Below are 18,391 nucleotides of genomic sequence, written 5' to 3' on the forward strand. Positions count from 1 at the left end.
CCAGATCATGGTTCAGTTGGTCATGAGGCTCAGTTACCTTTCTTTACCAACCCAAGATTATTTTGGTTTTTCAAGAGAGAGCTTCTGTGTAGCCCTGGTTGTCCTAGAAGTCACTCTGTAGACCAGGCTGACCTTGAACTCAGATTCACCTACCTCCCAAGTGCTGGGATTAAAGAGGTGTGCCTGGAGTGTTAGCTCTGTGGAGTGTGCACGAGTGAAAGTGACCAAGGAGGGAGATCTTGGATACCCTGGAGTTACAAGTGGTTTTAAGCCTCAATGCATGCAGAAATATTAGAGTAATTTTGTTTTATTAGACAGAGAGTCTGGGCTGGAAGACCAGCCCCTAAAGGAAAGGAGTCCGCCCAGAGACAACCTACCCACAGCCCTAAGGAGGTCAAGACTGGACAGACAGCTGACCTTGGCCATAACTTGTGTTCCTACCGGGGGACTCCTGAGCATTTCCCACAGCTGAAGCCTTGCTGCAGGAACTGGGCCACTGCATCTTCTGCTGTGTGAACAGGGTGAGTGACTGCAGGAAGCTGGACAAACCTTACCCGCCCCTGGGGTACACAGCTACCCCAGTGGAACCTGGACTCTTACCAGATTCAAGTGTAGACTCTGTCATGAGGATGCAGCCAGCGTCCTATGCTGGTTCAATTCACACTTAACTTTTTCATGTTTGAGCCAAGCTGGCCTCCACGTATCATTGGGCCTATGACATAGTATGTGCCAGGCAAGCTCCTCCTCCCAGCCCCACATTTAACTTGGGGCATCCTTGCTATAACCTTGTACTATTCTTCTAAAAAACAAAACACACACATTAAAGTAAATTCATTTGCTATGTTCTGTCCCGCGCTCGGCCTCGCCAGCAAGAACGATGCAGGGCACTTAGGATTCTTCTGCAGTAAAGCTTTAATGCGTCTTGAGAGGGAGAGCATCAGCTTCCAAAGCGGAGACCCAGAATGAGGGGAACCCAGCCCTTATAAAGGAAACAGTCCTCACTTCTGACGTGTCACTCTTGGATTGGTCCGCTGCCCATTATCCCAGGTGATGCCTCAGAAGTAGGCAGGGACGCAGCAGTAGAGAGTTACCAAGCCCATGAGCTAGGATTAAAGGCGTGTGCTACATCACCTTGAACTCAGAGATCTGCCTGTCTCTGCCTCCTGATGGAGGAGGGTTATCTGTCTATTGTGTTATTTTCATTGGTCAATAAAGAGACTGCCTTGGCCCTTTGATAGGACAGAAAATTAGGTAGGCGGAGTAAACAGAACAGAATGCTGGGAAGAGGGCAATGGGGCAGATGCCATGGAGCCAGCCACTAGGTCAGACATGCTGAATCTTTCCCGGTAAGCCACACCTCGTGGTGCTACCATGAGATTATTAGAAATGGGTTAATATCAAGATATGAGAGTTAGTCAGTAACTAACTCTCTAGAGATAATGGGCCAGGCAGTGCTTAAATGAATACAATTTGTGTGTTGTTATTTTTGGGACTAAGCTAGCCGTGCGGGAGCTGGGTGAGGCGAAAAGCAGGCCTGCCCGCAGCTCCTTTCTACAGCCTCCCAGGCATCAGGACTAAAGGCGTGTACCACCACACCTTGAGGTCACAGAGGTCAATCTCTACCTTTGTCCCTTGAAGCAATGGAGAATGTGGTTGCGGCCCTCCACATATGTTCAAAGCCTAACAGCACAGTCAGCAAAAGCCCCAAATTATGGAGTAAAAACAAGGGCAACACACAAATATGACAGCTAGTTTTATAGAGATTTTTTTTCTTTATTGAGAAACTTAAAAGTCTTGGGTACATTAAATCCAATTTCTGGGAGGGGGAAAAAAATCAAAACCCACAAATAGAAAAAAAAAAAGTTACCTCCCGGGCCATAGCAGAACCCAGAGAATATATTCTCTTAATTGAAAAATTCTAGGTGCTTCATAATTGACCTCTTGATACAAAATGACCTATTGAATTTGCAACTTGTGGTTCTTGGTGTGGAGGTCCGCAGACGAACTAGGGAGTCTTCAGACCTCCGCTGAATGCCATGAGGGGTTATTTGGCTTTTGACTCCTGAATCAAAGAGAAACACAAACAAGCAACCTCAGGCCAAGCTGGGAAGACCTGTACAGACAGCAGCAGATTCATGTTGTAATTACAGCTGTTTCTGTCAGTATTTCAGGCCAGGAAGGTGGGGGCGCTGGGCCTTGAGATGGTGAGGTCGTCTGTGTAACTCACTCAGACGAGACTGGGCACTAGTGATCTAAGGCCTTAGCCACACGAGCAGTTGGGATTACAGGTAGATGCTGTGTTATGCCTTTAATCCCAGCATTCTGGAGGCTGAGTGAACTTAAGGGCATATGGGAGACCCTATCTGGAAAAACACCAAACCCAACCCAACCCAACTGTCAAACCTACTTTTTCCTTGTCTAAGAGGTAGCAGCAGCAGCAGCAACAGCAGTGCCCACCTTCTGGGCGGCTTCTTTCTTGGCATGATGAGCCTGCAGGACTGCCACAGCTTCATCCACCTGTGAAAGACCCGAGAGCCAGTGATGGAGGAGGGCCACCTGCCTCTCCCTGGCCTCTCCCAGTGTCACCTTCAGCAGTAGCCCACATCACAGATGAGGCATGAGAGGGGTCACAGGGACAACAGACCTTTGTCTAGACAGACGAGAACCTAGCATTCGCCAAACACCCCAAAGCCCATTCTCTGAAGCTGGGCCCTGATGTCACAGGGCCTAAAAGGCAGCCCACCTTGGAACGGAGAGACTCGGGGGACTCCAGCATGTGGAGCAGCTCGGAGTTGTCGATTTCCAGCAGCATCCCTGTGATCTTGCCGGCCAGGTTTGAATGCATTGTCTGGATAAGTGGGAACAAACGCTCCCCTGGGGGCAGAACAGTCAGCATCACAAGGGTATCCAATCCCACTGGCACCAGGCTCACTGCTCTTCTACAAGCACTGGACACTTACCCAGCATCTGCTTCTGTTCCTGGGGGGGCGCTGCAGCCAGCATCGAGGCAGTCAACGGCTCCTGGCCCTGGACATGGACCGCAGGCTGAGGTGTCTGTGAGCCAGCAATAGTGGGTTAGCACTATGGAAGACACTCAAGCTGAACACTTGAACATGTACCCACGAGAAAAAGAAGAGATGGTGGAAGTGGCTGTCTAGTGCTTAAAGAACTAATCCTGCCCTTGGGGAACTGAACCAGCCTCGAATGTTGAGTTGTCAGAAGTCACAGTCCTCTGACCACGCAAGCCTGCCATGCTGGGTGAGCATTTGCCTGGTGCTCCACTCGCCTAACAATTCAAGTCCTTGCAGTAAAAACAGGCCACACGGAACTTAATTTTGTGTTTTTCATGTGGTCTTGCTGGCCTGGAGTTCTTGATGATCCTTTTACCCGCAGTCCCCAGGGCTGGAATAAGCACGCTCCAGCTCCACAGTAAACTGTACACATCTCCTCGTCAAGGTCTCCTTTACGTTAGTTAATTCCAGCGTGAACGAAGCCAGGAGTCAGAGAATCTAAGCATGCCCAAACATACCTCACCGTGTAGTCTCTCTTAACCCAAGCTGGCCTTGAACTCAGTATGTAGCTAAGTGCTGACCTTCAAGTCCTAACCCTTCAACTCTTGCCTCTACCACCCCAGTGCCTGGATTGCAGGCTATACCAACATCCTAGCTATATTTTTTCCTTCAGCACCAGGTCCTGGACCAGATTTTTACATATATGCAGGATGATTAACATGTAACAGTAACATTGCTGAGAGCCCTGAAAGGCCTTACAGGTGAAGGACAACCCCCACTTTAGAGACTGGACGAAGACACTGAAGAATAACCCACACAGCAGCTCACACTCCCGAAGCTATCTGTTTGCACAACCAAGGCCAGGCACAGCAACTGCTACCAAGCTCTGAAATGAACTGGTTGTATCCTGACTCATATTTAGTGGAAGGAGACAGCTTAGGCAAGGGAAGCTCTCCACATTCTGTAAAGCCTTTTCTTCTGGGTGTTTGTGTGTGAAGGGGCCAAGGTAAACCTAGGTAGGGTCTTATTCTTCCAGCACCACTCACCCCACTAAGCTTTTCTATGGCCTGGAATCTGCCTCAGGGATCCTGTTTTTGCCTCCCCTATACTGACATTACAAAGATGGCCCACCCTGCCCAGCCTTCTGTGTGCACGTGCCATGTCCAAGTCAGATATCCTCAAACACTCGCCACCTTACTTCCAAGACATGGTCTTCCCAAACTCACTACAAGCTCAAGGGTCCATCTGTCTCTGGCCCAACAGCATGGGGGGTACCACCGCGTCCAGCTTTCCATGTGTGTTTGGGATCTGAACTCAGGTCATCATGGTTACAAGGCAAGGCTTTGGTCTTGAGCCTTGTAAAACCTGCCAGCTGAGCTGTGTCCCTGAGGCTGAGTTTCAATTCTAAGTCAGAAGTTACTAACAGCCGTTATATTCCAAACCAAGGATCAATTAGGTCACTGGGTGTGAAAGTGTTGTCAGGGCTCACAGAGCTGATAGGCAGGTGTCTTAAGGGACAGGAAGCACCAGCTGCTTCCTGCTATTTCTGAACTGTTACTAATCAAAAGGCTTTCAAGCCTGTTGCTCTCAGGGCCAGCGTCTGAATCACCACAGTGGAGACAGAGCAGGCGCGGAGACCCTGGTGAGGGAATCAAACCAAGGCATCTTTAAAACTGAGCACAAACAGGACAGACGCTTCTATGGCTGTGGTGGACCTCACCTGCAGCGGCTGAATGGCAGGGTGAGGGCTGCGGACACTGGAGGCATACTTGTATGGAGCCACAGCCCTGGGAGCGGCGGCAGCGACTGCGGCACGAGGTGCAAGGCTTGGCACGGCTGCAGGGACGCCTTGTGGGAAGAACAAGCATGATTAAAGCCCGTCAGCCTGGGCAAAGGCCCGTCAAATCCCAGCTTTCCCCCGTCTGTGTGCAGCCAATACCACCTCCAGACTGGCAGCTGTCAGTCAGCCCTTGCTGGGCGGCACCAGCCCCACCAAAGTCCATAGCCAAGCGGTCCGGGCACTCAGACCCTACAACAGACCAGCAAATGCGCATCAGTGTCGGCAGCGGATGTCCAACTGGCCACGTCCCACGGAAAAAGAATCTCCAATACATGACCACACATGTCCCTCACAGGGCCAAAGGACACCACACAAGTCTTTGTACATTAGAACATGACATACTCTAAACGGTTCCTTGTCCCCCGACCCATCAACAGCAGGTCTGTATAGTAATCCAGAGAGAATACTTCTGGTTAACCCTTCACGTGCCACCGTGAGCAGGAATGTTCAAAGTTACCAACACACCCAGGGTTCATTTCGTCACTGCTCCTGCCTGAATAAACAGCCTGCCTAAGCACACAGCTAAGAGATGGGACCAGGCCTTAGGAAAACGAGCCCCAGACTGACCAAGCCAGGGCAGAGCTAATCATCCTGACTCCCTCCTCCCCGGCCATGCTCAGCAGGCGAGTTTGCTCACCGACTCTCTGAGTGGTAGTAGGAAGGCCACGAGAGGCCGGAGCATTACCAGTTGGAGCCAGATGGCGAAGAGCCGGACGAGGCCCAGACTGCCGTATAGCACTTGGCATTCCTTGGAAGCCTGGCGAAGAGACAGGGACAACAAGTCACCAACAAGCCAGAGGCTGGGCTGCAGAAGCAGGAACTGGACAGGTATACCTGGGTGAGGAAGCCCCTGCTTCCAGCTACCTACCTTGAGGTCTCCCGCCTTGCTGCCAGCGTGGGTTAGGCCTCATCTGCGCTAGTTGGTTAGGTGTGTAATACGGAGGTCTTCCCTGAGCCTGAAGGGGAGATGAGCACCCAGAACCTGAGAACCTGAACACACCAGCCTCGACTCCCTCACCTTACTACTAAGCCCCAAGTTAATGAGTGAAAGGCACTCTACCCAAATGATCACAGGTTAATGTCTCCTTACTTCAGCATCAGTATCCTCAAACCCCTCCCCCAGCTAAAGAACACAGAAGCAGCTGCCACCGTCCCCTGGCAGACCCACCTGCGGAACTGCTGGCACAAAGTAGCCACCCGCCGCAGGCTGGAACTGATTTAAGATGGCATTAGCAGGGAGCGCTCTCATGCCAGCCACACGCTGCATATACTGGTTGGTCAGGTGAGCCTTTCGCTCTTCCTTCCTCTGCGCCAGGGCAACATACAGCGGCTTGGAGCCCACAATTCGTCCGTTCATCTCAGTGACTGCTTTGGTCGCCTCTTCAGGAGATGAGAAGCAGACAAAGCCAAACCCTTTGCTTCTTCCATCTTCCAGCATCACCTACAAAGGAGCAGCTCATGTTGAGGGAGGCACATCTACTAGAGGGGCCAGGATGCGCACACGCGCACGCGCGCACACACACATACACACACGGGTTGGGGAGGGAAGAGGTTCAGAAGCTCAAGAGCTGCTGTGAAATCCTATCTCAAACAAACTAATTGCAGCTTAGTTTTTTCCAGGTTGCCAATGGCTGTCACCCGTTCAGTGGGAGGCAGTGACCTGGAACCCAGGGAACCCAGATTCTAAACAGTCTGACCTGCCCTCTGAGCCTGTGTCTCCACAACTGTAGAGCAAGCCACTATTGTCTTTCCCTGTCCGAAAGGGCACTTGCTTTCTCTGAGTCTTGTGTGTGCGGGCATCATCAGCCCAAAGTCAAGTGTCGCCAGCTCAACAATGTCCTACCCACGAAACAGCGCTCGGCCATGATCTTGAAAGCGGCACCAGGGACCTCAGGGGGATTCTCCCACAGGCCAGCCAAGTGAAAACACCAAGAGGAAAGTTCGCCAGCACCAAAGCAGTCACATGCCACCTCCGCAGCTGCTCTGGCTAATCACTCACATCCTCCAGGGTTCTTTTTGCCAACACCCCGAATTAAACAGAATAACCCCAGCTCGATCGATATAGTGGCACACACCTTAATCCCAGCACCCAGGAGACAGAGGCAGGTGGATCTCTGTGAGCTTGAGGTCAGCCTGGTCTAACGAAGCGAGATCCTATCTCTTTAAAACCATAACAATACAAATGGTAACATCCTTTGCACAACGTCCCTACCCTGAGAGCAGTTTACACTAAGAGCAGGGTCACCAAATCCTACTTAGTCACACAGTCCCCTTTTTCTCACTACCAGTGGCATCCTCTACCAAACAGTATCTTATGGCAGGCCGTGCACATTCTACACAGCAGTCTGTCACGTTCCCAAAGTGCCAAGGACATACCACTGCTCATCCATGTAAGCATGGCTACCCAGCCAAACCTTCACATGGAGTCTGCCCAGGAGGAAGTGTGGCAGAGCTGTAGGGACAGGCCCCAAGACAAATGGAAAACGACCCGTCTGGATATTCTCTGCTCTACTGTAGCACCGTCTGTCCCCAAACCGGCACAAGGCAGCAGGACTGGGAAAGATTTGAGTGCTGTAGGGGCTACAAGGAGGAACTGGGCCGGACTCCAAGCTCCAGTGCAAGCAGACACCACACATCTACTTCTCCAGAGCATGACTCTCAGGGGCACCCAAAGCAAGGAGGAACATGCTGGAATAACACTGTACTCAGGACCACCGTCATAACTAACTGACATCCACTGACGTCACCAGCAGAACGTGCTGCTTCCAAACCCTTACCTTAGCGCTGGTGATCGATCCAAAAGGAGAAAACTCTTTCCGTAATTTCTCATCGTCAATGGTGTCATCCAAGTTCTTAATGTAGAGATTCACTCCCTGGGGAAGGGACCACTGTTAATTACACCTGTACACACAGTCACTTCCCAATGTGAGCCCCAGAACATGCTTGGGAACCTGTCAAAGTGTTTTAAGGAGAGAGGGTTTCTGAGAGTTCAAGGTCAGCCTAAGCTAGACTGTGACTTTCTCCATCCAGGTCAGACTGGGTTAAAAGTAAATCACGGTCTCTACAAGCCCAAGTTGAGCAACTTCTGCCCTAAAACTGCCAGGGCCAACAATGCAGCCACGTCACCTTCTCCACAGCTGCCCTGGCCAACCACTCACTCTTCAGGGACCTTTGAGCTAACAAAGGGGGCATCAGTTTAAGAAAAATGAACCCACACAGCAAAGAGTAGTGAGCAGACACTTTCAGAACAGAACAGAGACTGGAAATCACTGTCTCTACTCAGCAATGCCCTCCATACCCAAGGCCATAACCTTTATTGGCAGACAGGTACAGATGCCAAGCCCACCTCACCTGGTACCGACTAATTCGCTCCTGCTTCAGCTGCTCAAATTTCCGTTTTAATTCAGCCTGACGTTCTACTTTTTTCTGTGCACGGCCTACAAATATGGCTTTCCCACTCATTTCCTTTCCATTCATTTCTTCCACAGCCTAGAGAGAAGACGTATGTCTGTAATGCAGGTGCAGAGAGAGGGTCTTCTTCTGGAGTGACTGGGGTCCCACCTCTAGACTCATCTGCTAAGTGGGGCTAGCATCTAACTGTGCTACTGGGTCTTAATTCCCAACCCCAGCATCTTCCAAATGCCCTCACTGCCCAGGAGGAAGTGTGGCAGAGCTGTAGGGACAGGCCCCAAGACCTGCTCTACTGTAGCACTGTCTGTCCCCAAACCGGCACCAGGCAGCAGGACTGGGAAAGATTTGAGTGCAGAAGGCAAAAAAAGAGAGAGGGAGAGAAGATTCCACACCCAGTATTTGTATAAAACATAGGCAGATGCCTGTCTTGACTAATCTAGCTATAGGCTTTTCAGGCCCCTTTGCAGCTTAAGAGTCCAGCATACTGCTCTACCCACAGGCAGAGGTTCAACGTTTGAGGCTTCAGTTCCCCTACAAGAATGGGAACAACTACCTGTCCCAATCTTTCAACAGCAAGTGACAGGTACGAGCAAATGCTGGGTGATGTAACAGATACAATAACTGACTTGCATCCATAGCACTGCACACCCACCACTAGGCAGCCCACTCCAGCTCGGCTCTACCGGGCACCAGGTACTACCTACAGGTTCTGCCACACCCTCACAGAACACTCACCTTATTGGCATCCTCGTGCTTTTCGTAACTTACAAAGCCAAAGCCTTTGGATTTCCCACTGGGATCTCTCATCACTTTGACACTTAGGGTTTTACCTATTATCAAAGGACAGAACTATTAGTGACACCATCTCTACCACAGCTCAAGATTTCTTGCTAGTAACTCAAACTGAAGGAATCTCTGGCTGAGCCCAGATGGGCTTAAGGCAGAAAGAGGCTAACATGCCTGGCCTTAAAAAAAAAAAAAAAAAAAAAAAAAAAAAAAAAAACGATGAAAGGAGCTAGGATGAAGCTGAGAGAAAAAGGTCGGGACCCTACCCACCCTCTGACCCTGAGACAAGTGCCCTGCTTGTTAAGTAAGAACAGGTTATTTCTCGAGCCAATGGACAGACAGGACAAACGGACATGTGGGCTACAGACACCAACTCACCAAACTGACTGAATAGTTCTTTCAGGTTATCATCATCCACTTCTTCCCCAAAGTTTTTGATATAAACATTGGTGAATTCCTTGGCCTTGGCTCCAAGCTCAGCTTCACGCTCCTTGCGAGACTTGAATCTGCCCACAAACCTACAAAGACACCGTGACGCACAGCGCTTACTCAGAAGGAACAGACATGACCTCCAGGGGCCCAAAGGAGTACAGAGGAAAGGCTGACAGGAGAGGTTAATACCAGGGCCCCATCCACCGTGAGAACAAGCTCAGACGCCCAAGTCCCCAGCAGGAAAAAAAAGAGGCAAGACTGTCCTGCAAGGACCCGTCCCAGGCCCCTGGTTCAGACCAGGGCCACTCCTACCACATCACACTGCCTTCGTGAAGAAACCTGACGACCATGTTTTTAAAATGTTCATTTCTGTGCATCTATGTAAATGCATAGAAAACGTCTGGAAGGGTACAAACCAAACTGTTAACAGCGGGTAGTCTGGCGGTGAGATGGCTGTCACCGGGAGCCTTTCCTCTCCTGCTGTATCACCTGGTAACTCCACCAGGAAAATAGCTCCACACCCGACAGACATAAGCACAGCCTTGTCTGTCCCACACCACAAAGGACAGAAATGATCGCTGCTTCCAATAGCCAAAATGTAACAGTACTTTCGCTCCCCCACCACATGGTTCAGCTAAGTTCTGTCCCCACCCCACAGTAATGACAAGATGTTACGCGGTGTCTCCGCAAAGAGATGTATTTTTCACTGTATGCAAACTATGCATGCAGTAAAATGGGAGTCGCAGCTCAGAGGAAGGAAGAACGAGGTAGAGGAAAATTTAATGACCTATGGGCAGACCCGAGTCATAGGAAAGTCAAGGTCACACAGCTAGTAGTATCCAGCTCCTGGTCAGCCCAGGGCCTCTCCACTCTGCCACTGGCCAAGACCCCTGCTCAGAGCAGGCTCAGAGCTGTCTTCTAGCCAGTCCCAGTTGCTGATGCTCACAAAACCCACAGATGAATGCCTTTAAGGGAGAGGCAGCAGGCAGGCCATGGCTCGGGCAGGGAGCCCACCGTGGCGAGTCAAAAGGGCTGCCATGGCTCGGGCAGGGAGACTCACCAGCCCTGGAGTGGAGAGGTAGGAGCAGGCCACACTTGGGCCGAGAGAACCAGTAGCCGCCTTGTGTGTGCCAGTTAATACCGAGGTGGGGCCATGGCTGGCTCATGCGATGGTTGTCGCTCCAGACTGGGACACTCACACTTTGCGGTCATTGAGGAGCATGCCATTCATCTTCTCGATGGCCTTGTCGGCAGCCTCTTGGGTCTCGAAGTGGACAAAGGCATAACCCTTAGAGCCATTCTCATCACAAACCACCTGTTGAAGAAGAGGGAGACCACCTGAGCATCCGCCAGACGTACCAGCTGGGACCTCCTGTGACCCAACATCACACAGCACCAGCACCTGAGAGTACTCCACTTACAGTTAGCCTGCTTCTACCCAAAAACATGTTTGTGAGGTCAGCCTCAGGGGGTTCTTTTGGAGTCAGTCTGGTCAGGTCAGGCTGGCATGCAAGCCCCCAGGAATTATGTTTCAGGTTTTCTATATCCCTCCCCAGTACTGGTATCATATATGCATGCCCATGTCCACTTTTTATGTGGACAAACTCAGATCCTTTTCTTGTATAGCAAGCACTCTACCTCATGAGCTTCCAGCTGAGCGTAGACTTTTGTTCCAAATTTACTTTCATTATTTTTTTTTTTTTTAAAGAATCTGGCTAAGTGTGGTGACAAGCTTGTAATAGCAGCACTTGGGATAGCCACAGCTCGGATGAGGTTCAAGGTCATCCACAGTACACAGAACACTTTGGAGCCCAGCCTGGATTGTAAGATTCTGCCTCAAAAACAAATGATTAAAAAAAAAACCCACAAACAAACACAAGGGGTCTGTATGTGGTCCGGTGTGTAAAGGAGCTCACCACCAAGCCTACAGCCCCAGTTCATTCCCTGGGGTCCACAAGGTGAAACTGACTGACTCTTGTTAATCATCCTCTGACCTCCACAAGCATTTAAAGAGAAGGCTGGAGACAAGCTCAACAGTAGAGCCGCGCCCCCCACAGCACTGGACAGGTCCTGGGTTCAATTATCAGCGCAACAAAGCAATAGGAAAGAAAAAAACAACCCAGGAGATCTGGGTAGAAACCAAAGTGCTTAGGAAGAAACTGCTTCTCAAGCACAAAAGAATTCAAGTCTCAGTCTTAAACATGTAAATAGCACCACGTGAAGGTTAAAGAATGCCTCTGAGATGGCTGAGTAAGGGGTCCTGGAAACACTGGGCCTCTGTCCTCCCCCTCCCTTATCCAAAATGAAAATTGTTCAAGCTTCCAAAAGCAGGTAACATGAAGGCAGGGAAGGTGGAGAATAAGCACAGAAAACACCTGCAAAATGCCATCTCTCATCACCCCATCATCCAGCAGAGTGCAGCCTGGAATGCTGCCCTGCGCTCAACCACAGGGAGCACACACCTGTAATCTTAGCATTTGGGAGCTGGAAACATGAAGGTCAGAAAAGTCACCCTTGGCTACACCGCATACAAGAGTTCAAAGCCAAGCTGAGCTAAAGTACTCCTGTCTCAAAACAACAACCACCCTCCTCCTCAGGCTATGTGAGGCTGTGGTTGGGATGATCTACAAGTACTTCTGTGAGGATTCCATTCCCAGAATGGGATCCAGCTTGGTGGATGAGCATCTATGGCAGACCTCTAATAACAGCTATTCAGGATGCAGAGACTCATGACAATCACAAGTTCAAGCCAGACTAGGCAACTTGGTGAGGTGTCTCAAAGAAAAGTAAAGAGGGCTAGGGATAAAGCTTGCTGGACCCCAGAGGCTTTGTGCAGAGATGGGGGAGGGAGTTATGAACAACCCTAATGAAATGCACTAGGTAACACAGAAAAGATATAAAGATATAAGACAGAAAAGCCACAAAAATAGCTCCAAAGCTACAGAGAAACCCTGTCTCATAAAACCAAAAAGAACTAGGAACGGGATTACAGGGAGCGAGCCAAGAGTAAGTAATGGAGGTCCGATATGATCGAGATCATTATGTATAATGTATAAGGCCCCCAAGTTCAAGTCCTAGAACTGAAGGAAGAGGGCGATGCTCCAATTTTAGCATTTAAAAAATGATCACACCCAACTGTCTCTAATTCTAAGACACTCTCCCTTTGATATTATCTTGTTTTGAGTCTTTCTACACCCCAGGCTGTGTTTGAATGCCCTAGATAGCTCCTATCTCATTCTTGAGAGCATACCACACCCAGCCACAGCATTTATCCTGTTTTCAAGATCCAGTAAATATTCAACTAAAATAATTCAATGTTGGGGCTGGGGATATGGCTCAGAGGTTAAGAGCACCGGCTGCTCTTCCAGAGGTCCTAAGTTCCATTCTTAGCAACCACATGGTGGATGCTCATAACCATCTATAGAGATCTGGTGCCCTCTTCTGGCCTGCAGACATACATGCAGACAGAACACTGCATACATAATAAATAAATCTTTTTTTTTTTAAAGAATTTTACTGCTTACCTTACAGGACAGGATGTTTCCAAAGGCTGAAAAGGTATCATAAAGTGCCTTGTTGTCTATAGATTTGTCCAGGTTCTTGATGAAGACATTCCCCACACCAGACTTTCTCAAAGAGGGATCCCTCTGAGACCACATGATCCGGATCGGCTTTCCCTTAATCACATCAAAGTTCATGGTGTCCAAGGCTCTCTCAGCTGTAGAAGAGGAACATATTTTAATTAAGAATGCTAAACATCAACCAAGAGACTGTCACCATTCCAGATCACTGAACTATTAATACCCGATTAAAAAAGAAGGTCCTCAGCCATGGACTATATACTCATGTTCAAGGGTCTTTGCTGTCCACCAACCCTGCCCCATGTGAGTAGCCAATTGTCACACTCAGGGCAACTAAGAGAAACTTAACAAGAGACTCCATCCAGTTTTTTGTATTTTCTTCGTTTATTTATGAGGCAGAGTCTCTCTACACAGCCCTGGCTGTCCTGGATCCCATGTATAGATCATGGAATTCAGAGTCACCTGTATCTGCCCATGTTCTGGGATTAAGAGTGTGTGCCACCACACCTTGCCTATTTTTGCACAAAACTTTACACACACACACACACACACACACACAGTTTAAACAGAAGCGCTCTCAGCATGACTGTGGCAGGGTAAACTGCCACAACCTTTATCTGAGGGCACAGATAGTACAGATAGGCCCTAATGCCTTTGGGCGCCTAGACCTTTCAAAGGTTTAATCAGAATTCTAGAGAATCTTAGGAATTCAGCTGCCCTACTAAGCCCACCAGGCACCACAGAGACAGTGAAGGACCAAAAAAAAAAAAAAATCTCAGCACAGGAAGATCACAAGTTCAAGCTCAGCCTGGGCTACGTAAGGTTCCCAGCTGTGCTGTGTAAATTTCCTCCCAAATTAAAACATATTCCATCCTGAAAGAAGCTACATATGCAAGAAGGCAGAAACAGCTCAAAATGGCTTTAGGAAGTCCCTAAAACTGATCAGATTCACTAGGGCACTCCCTGCAAAAAAATTTAAAAGTCACCCCCTCCTCCAGTGGGAAGGAAGCCAAGCTGCCAAGTTGCTCAAGAGAAGAGCTGTAAAAATGTTAAGAGTGGACCAGGTGCCTAGAAAAAGCAGAAACCAGCCAAGCAGCCTAGAAGAGGGCTTCAGCTTTATGAGTGGTCACACACACACTGCAGTGGGCTTTGGTCATGCAGCTGTCTCACCCACATTCCTGCAAGTCACCCCAATAAAACTCATTGGCTTTTGTTGGTATCTTCACTGGTATCCACGCTTTGTTCTGTCATGGGCTCTTATTTGGGGTGTGTTGTATTCCCAGGAGGTTTTGCCATATGGCAAAGGCAGGTGATCCCCCAGTTCAAGGCTAGCCTAGCCTGGTTCACATTAAGAATTGAGCTCATCTGGTGGTGGTGGCACACACCTCTATCCCAGCATTGAGAGGCAGAGGCAGGAGGATCTCTGTAAATTTGAGGCCAGGCTGGTCTACAAGGTCTACAAGGTCCTAGTTCCAGGTCAGCTAGGACTGTTACACAGAGAAACCCTGTCTCAAAAAAGCCAAAGAAGAATTGAGCTTCAGTACAGCGAGGACTACATAGAGACCCTGTCTAAAAAACAAAACAAAAAAGACGAGCAATAGACCTAGTAGTAGGACAACTGCCCACTAGGCTGAGACCCTGGCTTTAATCCCTAGCATTACCAAGAAAGGGGAAAGCTCCCTAAAACTGCTCAACAAATCCAACTATCCAATCAGCCAAGAGGATTTACTCCCAACCTTGCCCATAGCATGTGCGTTAAATCTTCATGGGGGCTGGGGGCTGGGGACTGTGGCTGGGCAGAGGGGAAACAAGCCAGTTCAGAGAAAGTCCGGTTGGAGCTTATCCCTAAGTCTGCAAACTATTCCATTATATCAGCAGTAAAGGAACCCATCCCAACACAATCCCTGATCTATTTCAGACAGCACCAGGAGTTGGTAAGCTGGCAAATCGGGCTACACTTATTTATAGCAAGGAGAAAGTCCTACAGAGGTATGTGCTGGCAGGCACACCAACCAATGGCTTCTGCTATCTCTAAGAGACACAACTTTTGTTAAGAAGTCAAGAAAGCAAGGCAACAGCTAAGGGACTCCATTACTCCCCTGCTAAGATAAACAACAACAACAAAAAAGCCCCCTCTTTATACCTCCACGGACAAGCACTAGGATTAGCCTCTAAGTACTCTGACAATAGAAATACCTGTAGTCCATTAGACCAATTCCCTGGTCTCAGCTGCAAACTGGGGAGAAAAGTCTCTGCCTCATCAATGGAAGGAAAACAGGGGCCTGGACATCCTCGGCCACAGGATGGCTTGTGTCCTGCCTCCACCCCTCCCCCATCAGTGGTCTCTGCAGTTGCTCCCTTTTAATCCGGAGTCACGTGCAGCCCCCGGTTGGGTTTCTCCAGGGCTTATCCAAGGTTTGCCTGCAGTCTCCACTACTCCACCTGGGACGGCAGGACACTGCACTGGGAGCCCAACTTGGTGTGGTTCTTTTCCGTCACAAGGGGTTTCCGACAATCATAAGGCACCACCCACAGGTGAGGCGATTAACTAAGTGCCCAGGAGATTTCAAGTGACTACCACCCTAGACTACCTAGGCACCGTCCCCCACAGCCTAGAGCTTCACACAGAGCCGAGAAAAGTCCCCAAAACACTGTGTGTGGCAAACGTGGGGGGGGGGGGTGCGGGTAGATGCAGCCGGCGACACTAGCAAAGGCGCCCTCAAGGTTAAGGCATGAAATTGTCTCCCTTGCTTCCCACTGCCCTACAGTCACCCTAATCAACACAAAAATCAAGACTCGGGACAGGTTAAGGGGCGGGGAGGATCAGTGGCTTTGCAACCAACACTTTTGGAGGGCGCTGCTTCAAGCCATCGAGGAGTGCCAGTCCATGCCAGGGTCTACAACAGACCCACTTCTGCTTGAGTAGGACTGGACACACTAGATCAGTCCAGTCACTTCATTCAGATCCCAATTTACAATCTCCTGGCGTTCCAACCCCCACTCCACCCCACCCCCACCCAGTAGCCCAAGGTCATCAGGTTAGCGAGTGGTAGAGGCAAGGCTGGAAGCCGGGGTCGTGACCACAGGCTCGGCTCTCAAGCACTTGCTTCCACCGATGGCTTCTCTGGCAACATGCTGTCACGTTCCTCGCCAGTTCTAGCCAGATCGGCCTCCGCCTACAGGTCCCCCCGGAATCTCCCGACTGTGTAGACAGTTTCTACTCACCGTCAGCTGGCTGCTGGAAGTTGACGTAGGCATAACCCAGAGAGCGGCGGGTGATCATATCGCGGCAGACCCGGATGGACAGCACAGGCCCCGCAGGACTGAACTTTTCGTATAGCATGGCTTCGGTGACGTCCGAGTGCAGGTCGCCCACGTACAAGGAGGCCATGGGGTAGCTGCTGGCCGCAGCGTTCATCTCCCCACCCCCCACCACCCCGAGCCCCGCCAGGACTTCTTACAGGGCTCACTGCAGGACAAAAGGGGCTCCGAGGAGCCGTGGCCCGCGCCGCAGCGCACAGGTGGCACCAGCGACACCGGGAGAGGCTGGAGCAGGCGGGACGGGAGTGCGGGAACGCTTGCACGGAACCGCAAAAGCCCCAAAGACAAAAGGCTTTCAAAAACAATATGGCCCTCTCCTGGAGTTTGTACTCTCCAGCTGTCCTAGCTTGGGGCTTAAAAATAAAAATTAAAGTAGGGAATCCCCTGGCAAAGGGGGGCTAAAAAAATTTTTTTTCCAGGAGGCAGACAGATGCTGCGCTCACAGCGGCCCTGGGGACACGCGTTTCTCGATAAATATAGGCCCCGGGCTCCCGGCGGTTTACAATTACAGCGGCCCGGGAAGGGGGAAACCGAATCTTTGCGGGTGCCGGCGAAGGGCAGCGGACACGTGGTGCGGCCGGGGCGCGGGGCTGCCACGCGGCGCAGAGGCGTGCCGTGCGGGCCGGGGGCGGCTCACCACCGGACGGACTGACGCGGACAGACAGGCAGGCCGGAAACGTGCGAAAGTCACTTCCCCGCGGGCACCCAGTACGACTCGCTCTCCCGTTCTTGTTCTTTTTCTTCTTTTGCTCTTTTTTCTTTTCTTTCTTTTTTTTTTTTAGGTTTTTAGGCTTTTTTGTAATTTTTTTAAGCTTTTTCTCTTTTTTGCTTCAGGCTTACTGAGCCTGAACGCAGCACAAGCTGCTGCGACCCGGGGCGGAGAGAGGCGGCCGGAGCAGCCACCGCTCCATTTATACCCGCCCGCCCCGGGCGCTGCTGGTCGAAGGGCGCCTCGCGACCTGGGCGCAGTCGTGCCCGCCCACTCTGCCCGGGGGCCCAAGGCGGGGCGGCCACACGAGATGACCTGGAGCCGCGGCGAGGCGCCACAGCGACCCCTGGCGTGCGGAGGACCGACCGCTCGCACCCGCCGAAGAGTCTCCTCAACACCCGTTATCCGGAATGGAACCCACGTAGCCAGAACGTTAAAAAAAAACAGCCACGAGACCGGGCAGTGGTGGCACAGGCCAGCCTGGTCTAAAGAGCGAGTTCCAGGACAGGCCTCAGAGCTACAGAGAAACCCTGTCTCGAAAAACTAAAATAAATAAATGAATAAATAAATAGCCACGAAATGCCTATTTAGGGACGCTAAATTACAGTTAATAGGTGGCCCACTAAATGGTTGAGCTGAATACACAAGACATACTGAAGTTTTGAGAACATATAACCTTAAGGTTGGATTGTGGAGGTCACTGAGTTCCAGGCCGGCCTGGTCTACAGAGTGAGTTTCAGGATAGTCAGAACTATACAGAGAAACCCTGACTCCCAAAACCAAAACCAAAACAAGCCCAGCACTCAGGAGGCAGAGGCAGGCGGATCTCTGTGAGTTCAAGGCCAGCCTGGTCTACAAGAGCTAGTTCCAGGACAGGCTCCAAAGCTACAGAGAAACCCTGTCTCGAAAAACCAAAACAACAACAACAAAACCCAAAAACAAAACAAGCATTTATATAGCATTTGATCCCTCCTCAGAGAAGTCAGCCCAGACCACCCAGCCATTTAAAGTAGCTCACCAACATTCATAATCATGATTACATCATCACAGTTTCTTTAGTTTAAAATTTCTAAACCAAAAAAATATGCTGTTCAAACAAACGCTGAGCACCCATGAAGCCAAAACTTTGAACCCTGAATCTGCCCAGGTGTGGTGACACAGGGCTCTACCCGACTACACCTTCAACACTTAGGAGGCTGAGTCAGGAGGACTGAGAGTTTGAGGATCACACACAGTGAGTGCAGTAGGGTCCTGTCTCAAAAACTTATATACACACATAAATATTACCTGGGCTGTATAT

The 18,391-nt window shown here is 50.2% G+C and overlaps 1 protein-coding gene and 2 non-coding genes across 6 annotated transcripts; all 3 read right to left on the minus strand.

Moving 5' to 3' along the window:
* Positions 1 to 1,749: 1,749 nt before the first annotated feature.
* Pabpc4 (poly(A) binding protein cytoplasmic 4) lies at positions 1,750 to 17,288 on the minus strand. Of its 4 annotated transcripts, none has more exons than XM_087904639.1 (16): positions 16,287 to 17,288; positions 13,005 to 13,198; positions 10,680 to 10,795; positions 9,427 to 9,566; positions 8,998 to 9,092; positions 8,203 to 8,340; positions 7,629 to 7,724; positions 6,020 to 6,292; positions 5,720 to 5,807; positions 5,537 to 5,608; positions 4,954 to 5,040; positions 4,732 to 4,859; positions 2,961 to 3,054; positions 2,744 to 2,874; positions 2,408 to 2,517; positions 1,750 to 2,062 (listed from the first exon to the last, which is right to left on the minus strand). In XM_087904639.1, exons 1-15 carry the CDS (start codon positions 16,477 to 16,479, stop codon positions 2,419 to 2,421), a joined length of 1,944 nt encoding a protein of 647 aa, XP_087760765.1. In that variant the 5' UTR covers positions 16,480 to 17,288; the 3' UTR covers positions 1,750 to 2,062; positions 2,408 to 2,418. The 4 variants fall into 4 exon arrangements, with proteins under 4 accessions (XP_087760765.1, XP_087760764.1, XP_087760766.1 ...); XM_087904638.1 differs by having other exon boundaries at positions 5,489 to 5,608; XM_087904640.1 differs by lacking the exon at positions 4,954 to 5,040 and having other exon boundaries at positions 5,489 to 5,608; positions 16,287 to 17,287.
* LOC125400549 (small nucleolar RNA SNORA55) lies at positions 7,291 to 7,423 on the minus strand. Its single transcript, XR_007231988.1, has one exon. It is a non-coding gene; the product is annotated as a small nucleolar RNA SNORA55 (small nucleolar RNA).
* LOC125400548 (small nucleolar RNA SNORA55) lies at positions 8,512 to 8,615 on the minus strand. The gene has a single exon (XR_007231987.2). It is a non-coding gene; the product is annotated as a small nucleolar RNA SNORA55 (small nucleolar RNA).
* Positions 17,289 to 18,391: the final 1,103 nt, after the last annotated feature.

This window comes from Myodes glareolus, chromosome 3 (genome assembly GCF_982192425.1).
Source record: "Myodes glareolus chromosome 3, mMyoGla1.1, whole genome shotgun sequence".
Classification (NCBI taxonomy): Eukaryota; Metazoa; Chordata; class Mammalia; order Rodentia; family Cricetidae; genus Myodes; species Myodes glareolus.

Bases quoted from the DNA above. Each gene is read 5' to 3' on its own strand.
- Pabpc4 (XM_087904638.1), bottom strand. From the start codon at position 16,479: ATGAACGCTGCGGCCAGCAGCTACCCCATGGCCTCCTTGTACGTGGGC. The intron at 4,860-4,953 runs GTGGTATTGGCT...TCTTCCCACAAG, and splicing joins TGACAGCTGCCAGTCTGGAG to GCGTCCCTGCAGCCGTGCCA. The intron at 3,055-4,731 runs GTGAGGTCCACC...GCTGGCTCACAG, and splicing joins CTGCCATTCAGCCGCTGCAG to ACACCTCAGCCTGCGGTCCA.